Here is a 6,018-nt window from a genome sequence, read left to right as displayed (position 1 = left end):
ATAAGTAGCATTTGTCCTCTATATCCAGTCCAAACCTGGTCAGTCTAGCAACCGTGTTCAGATCTTCATGAGCAATAAGCCACCCCAAGAATTAATGCTTTGGTATAGCCCATCCATTCCAGATTGCTTTATACCAGTTGACACAAGGCCTTCTTCCCTTAAACCAGTCATAACACCCAGCTGGTGTATAACCATCTTGTTGTACCACCCATTTACCATCTGTATACCCAACAGCCATTTCCTCTTTAACCTTGCAGATTCTCCTCCAAATCCAACTCGAATTCGTGGTAGGGGTGTAATCCATCTATTCATGTCCCTTTAGATAATTATTATGTACCCAATGCACCCAAATTGAATCCCTTTTTTCAGCAACCCAGTCAACAAGCCTACCTATCATGGCCTTGTTCCAAGCTTCCTGGTCTTTAAGCCCTAGTCCTCCTTTTTTTCTTAGGTCTACAGATAGTATCCCATCCCACAAGAGGAGTTCTTTTGTAGTCTGCACTATTGTCCCAAAGGAAATTCCTGCACGCTGCCTCTATTCTCTTTATAATACCTTTGGGTATGATAAATATTGAAGCCCAGTATGAGTGCAAAGAGTTAAGGACACTCCTCACAATGACTAGTCTTCCTGCAAAAGAAAATTTCCTTGCTCCATATCCATGAATTCGTGAACAGATTTTATCCACCAGATATTCACAAACTTGTCTTCCAATTCTGGTGGTTTATATTGGCATCCCTAGATACTTGAAAGGAATGCTTCCTTCAGTGAATCCTGATACCTGCAGAATATCAATCTTTGTCTGCTCAGGTACATTTCTGAAATAAGCATTTGATTTTTGAGCACTAACTTTCAGTCCACTTGCTTTAGAGAAAGTAGCAAAGGACTTCAAAAGTAACATCATGGAAGTGGCATCCCCCTTACTAAAAAGAAGAACATCATCTGCAAACATCAGGCTAGTTAATCTTTGTTTTTTGCATAGGGGATGAAATTTGAGTTCATACTTAGAAGTAGCATATTGCAGAGTACGGGTCAGGTATTCCATGCATAAAGTGAAGATCAAAGGAGACAGAGGGTCCCCCCCTGCCTAAGGCCCCTCTTACCCTGAAAATACCCAAATAACTCTCCATTTACAGAAAGGGAAAATGTGGTAGTGGTGATGCATTGCATTAGCATTTCAGTGAACTCAGGTGGAAATTTGAGCTCATCTAATAGTTGTCCTACAAAAGATCACTCCACTGTATCATATGCCTTCTGCAAATCAATCTTGAACAAACATCTTGGAGAAGCATGAGGTCTTTCATATAATCTTATCAAATCCTGGCAGATAAGGATATTTTCATGAATGCTTCTTTGCTGAATGAAAGCACCTTGATTTTGTCCCACTAAGTGTGGCAACACTTCAGCAAGCCTGGCACATAAAAGTTTGGAAATGACCTTATACACTATATTGCAGCAAGCAATAGGTCGAAAATAAAGCACACTCTTTGGCCTATCACCCTTTGGAATTAAGGTAAGAGTAGTAGAATTTAGTTGTTTAAGTAGCTTCCTATGTTGAAAGAAGTCTTGAACTGCCCTTATAACATCCCCTCCTACCTCTCCCCAAGCATCTTTGAAGAACTTACTAGTGTAGCCATCTAGTCCAGGTGATTTAATATCAGGAATACTAAACATTGCCTCTTTTACTTCCTCTCATGTTACAGGTTTCATCAAACTAGACCAGTGTGCAGCATTACAGATAGGGCCTTTGTTTATAACACTCCTATGAATCTTCTTTGTATCCTGGCTTGTTCCTAGCAAGTTTTGGTAATATTCAAGAAAAGCATCCTGAACTTGCTCTTCGGTGTCACACATCTTGCCACTCATATCCTCTACCATAACCACCTTATTCATATTCCTCCTTCTTTTCAGCAGACAATGAAAATAGGAGCTGTTGGTATCCCCTTCCTTAATCCACTCATGCTTGGACTTCTGAGAAAGGAAGCTTTCCTTGGCCCTGTTTAAATCCTGCAACTGCAATGAAGCTTCATATTCTTCAGAGATGAGCTGCATATTAGTAGGATTTTTATTAATAACTTCTTGCATATCTTCCTCCTGTTTCTGCAAGATATTTGCAGCATTCTCAATATCACTGTATCCCTCCTTGTTCAATCTCTTTAACTCAGGCTTGAACTTCTTCAGATTCTTTGCCAGTCTGAACATAGGTGTGCCAGGACTACTTTTATCCCAATTCTCTCTCACAATGGGTAAAAACTTCTTAGACCCACCCCACATATTGTAATACTTAAAACATCTCTTGCTTTGGCCTTGATTAGTGCTCTTAAGAATACAGGGTGCATGATCAAAAATCCCCTCTGCAGGAATTGTGCATACAAATCATTAAAGCTGTCACACCAGGCCTTATTCACCAGAAATCTATCAATCCTGCTATAAATTCTATCTTGAGGCTTATGCTTATTATTCCATGTAAACAATGCCCCTACTGCAGCAATGTCCATCACCCCACAGTCAGACACACACCTTCTAAATGGCTTCATCTCACCAGAGGGAGTACTCCCACCCACTCTCTCTGAAGCTGACAGAACACAATTAAAGTCCCCTGCAACTTCCCATGGTCCTGATACAGTACAAGCAACCCTTCTCAAATTATCCCACAGAGATTCTCTATCATGTATCCCATTGAAGGCATAGACCATAGTTAACCAAAATATCCTTCTATCCACCAGAGATTCCACTTTCATATGAATGTATTGAGCATTATACTCCAACACATTCACCCTAAAAAGACTAGGCTTCCAAACTACCCAAATGCATCCACCAGAATGATAGCCATTATTAGTTGTGATGCACCAATTAGAAAAACTACTGGTAGCCTTAGAGAAGGCCTTATTCTTTATTTTGGTTTCTAGTAAACCAAACAAACCTATATTTTGATATTGCAAAAAATAATTAACATCTCTTTGTTTTCCTACTCTATTCATCCCTCTAATGTTCCAAAAACCAATCCTATCCATTAGATATATTAGGGCAAACCTCATTACCATTTTCTCCACTACTCTTCTTTGGCGGGGAAGCTGCTACCTCTTTATAGGAAAATGCTCCAAATGTATCAGTACTATAGCCAGCTTGAACCACCTCTCTCGTATGCATCTTTACCAGTCTTTTCATTGGTGTTTGGTGACCTACAAGAGATCTTCCTTCCACCTGGACAGGTTTAGTGTGACTCTGATTGACTGGTCTTACTGGTACAGGTGCAGTAACAGCCAAAGTTGTTTTATTAACTGGTCTCCAGACCTTTTTTTACAGGTTGTTGGCTTATCATCTTTTGTTCTCCCTTCCTGCACTGCTCCTTTTCATGGCCCATTCCTTGACATATCGTGCATTTAACAGGCCTCCATTCATACTCTATTTCTACATGTACTACCCCTTCATTTTCATCTTTAAATGATATGTTGGCAGGTAGCTGTTGATCCACCATCAACTCCACCATTACCCGAGCATATCCTAGTCTGGTACGTTCCTCCGTGGCCACATCACACTTGACATATTTGCCAACAATATTAGTAATCTTAGATAAACTCTTGCCCAGAACTTGATTGGTAGTTTGTGAATTTTAATCCATGCTGGTACAGATTTCACATCATCCTTTTTCATTTCCAAGTCTTTCTCCCATACTTTTACTATTATAGGTTTATTATCAAATAAGTAATGACCTGATGCAAGCACCTTTTGTTTCATCTCCATTGTTTTAAACCTAACCAAGAAAATCCCGTTTGGCATAAAAGATATCTTGTCAATGTTAAATTTTGTCCATATCCTCCTTATAAAGCCCTCAACTATCTCCCAGGGAGGATTAGCTCCTAAGATAAAGCATATCACTGCCTGCTTCCAGTAATCAATTTCATCTGCAACATCCTCAGGTTGAATTTGCAACAAATCCTCAGTCTCTGTTTTGTTATCCTATTCTAGGTTTTCAATCCTCTGTTCCAAACTATCACTAACATATTCTTCCTCCTCCTCACTGGCCTCTATTTCCTCATCTGTTTCATCCTCCTCATCAGTCTCCACTACCAATTCAGGGATTCCCACAATGTCATGTATATTTTTTGGTTTTCCTTTCCTCTTCAACATTTGGTCCTGTGGACACTGCATTAGGGTTACAAGTTTCCATAATTTCTTCTTCCTCAACTTCTGTATCATCACTTTTAGACTTAGCAAGAATTGCTTTGTCCTCTTAAATTCATCTCTCGCTGTTTTTGTTGGCTAGATTTCCTAGCCATCAGTTCGGAAATCAATGGCGGCACAGAAATTTTTAATCGCTCATTCTCTCTCTATCTCTAGGTTCTATTTTTTGTTGAGGAGGAAGCGTTTTCTGTATAACGCTAAGCAGTATTTCTGGGACGATCCTTATTTATTTAAGGAATGTGCCAACAGCCTCTATAGACGGTGAATTCCGCAGTTGGAGATCAAAGTAGTCCTGGAAGGCTGTCACTCCTCTTCCTATGGTGGTCACCACGGTCCATCGCGCACCGTGGCTAAAGTACTTCAGTCTGTTTTTTACTGGCCTTCTTTGTTTGCTGATGCTAAGTCTTTTGTTTCAGCTTGTGATGCCTGCCAACGATTAGGGAACAATGCAAAGAGACATGAGATGCCAAAAAATGGTAACTTAGAGGTTGAGGTTTTCGATGTCTGGGGCATTGATTTCCAAGGACCGTTCCTGTCTAGTAAAGGTAACAGGTACATTTTAGTAGCTGTAGATTATGTGTCGAAGTGGGTTGAGGCCATTGCCTCACCTCATTGTGATGTCAGGACCGTCATAAAAATGTTTAAAATGGTCATATTTCCACGATTTCGTGTCCCTAGGGTCGTCATTAGTGATGGGGTAATGTACTTTAAAGAAAAGAAACTAACTTCCATTCTGTCTAAGGTTGGTGTTCAACACCGGCGTGATTTGGGGTATCATCCCCAAACAAGTGGTCAGGTTGAGGTCTCTAATCGCGAGCTGAAAGAGATCTTGTCTAAGGTAGTTTCTAAATCACGGAAAGACTAGAGTCTTAAATTAGAAGACACATTATGGGCTTACAGAACTGCCTTTAAGACACCTATTGGTGCATCACCTTATAGGTTAGTTTATGGGAAATCATGTCATTTACCTATTAAGTTGGAATGTAAGGCTTGGTGGGCAATTCGTGAGCTTAACTTTGATCCTAAGTTATGTGGTCAGAATCATCTTTTGCAGCTAGATGAATTGGAAGAGTTCAGGCTCAATGCCTATGATAGCTCACGCATTTACAAGGAAAAGACGAAGAGATGGCATGACAAAAGAATTTTACCTCGGGAATTTCATGTTGGGCAAAAGGTGTTGCTGTTTAATGCCCGACTGCGATTATTTCCTGGCAAGCTGAAGTCCAGGTGGAGTGGTCCTTATACGGTGACAACTGTTACTAAATTTGGATCCGTTTGGCTAAAAAGCCCCGAGGGAAATCGGTTCAAGGTGAATGGGCAGTATGTGAAGCATTTTCACAAGGCAAATGAAGCAGATAATCATGTTGAAGTCCTGTACTTCGATGAGCTTGACGCGCCAGTAAATTGATGCCAGAAAGGTCGTGCGGGACCTCTTAAACCTGCGCTCTCCGGGAGGCAACCCGGACTGTTTTGCTGTATTTTTGTTGAGTTTTTTCCTTCACATTTAGCTTTTTGTTGAACTTTAAACACTATTCTATGCACCCTTTGTATTTTCCTTGCTCTTTACTCGCGTTTTGCAGGTGTATTCAATCGATCGAGTAGTTTTTCTACTCGATCGAGCACTTTTGAGTTGAGAATCACTCGATCGAGTAACATATATACTCGATCGACAAACTGCAATTCCACGTTCATTCGATCGAGTAACAATTTCGCTCGATCGAGCCTTTTTTACATCAATTTACTCGATCGAGCTATTCCAAGCCACTCAATCGAGCAGTTTCGTCTTCCAGCTATTCCTCTTCGTTTGTTGAGCTACTGCTTGACTTCCTTTGACC

The 6,018-nt window shown here is 40.5% G+C and overlaps 1 protein-coding gene across 1 annotated transcript; it reads right to left on the bottom strand.

Annotated features, from left to right (window-relative positions):
- Window positions 1-1,690: 1,690 nt before the first annotated feature.
- On the bottom strand, window positions 1,691-4,198 carry LOC141631619 (uncharacterized). Its single transcript, XM_074444264.1, has 6 exons — window positions 4,001-4,198; window positions 3,629-3,958; window positions 3,293-3,536; window positions 3,040-3,240; window positions 2,407-2,921; window positions 1,691-2,317 (listed from the first exon to the last, which is right to left on the bottom strand). Exons 1-6 carry the CDS (start codon window positions 4,196-4,198, stop codon window positions 1,691-1,693), a joined length of 2,115 nt encoding a protein of 704 aa, XP_074300365.1.
- Between the last annotated feature and the right edge of the window lie 1,820 nt (window positions 4,199-6,018).

The sequence above is a fragment of the Silene latifolia genome, chromosome Y (genome assembly GCF_048544455.1).
Source record: "Silene latifolia isolate original U9 population chromosome Y, ASM4854445v1, whole genome shotgun sequence".
In the NCBI taxonomy this organism is placed as follows: Eukaryota; Viridiplantae; Streptophyta; class Magnoliopsida; order Caryophyllales; family Caryophyllaceae; genus Silene; species Silene latifolia.
Note: the sequence above shows the minus strand (reverse complement) of the source record. Positions and strands in the feature narration are given on the sequence as shown.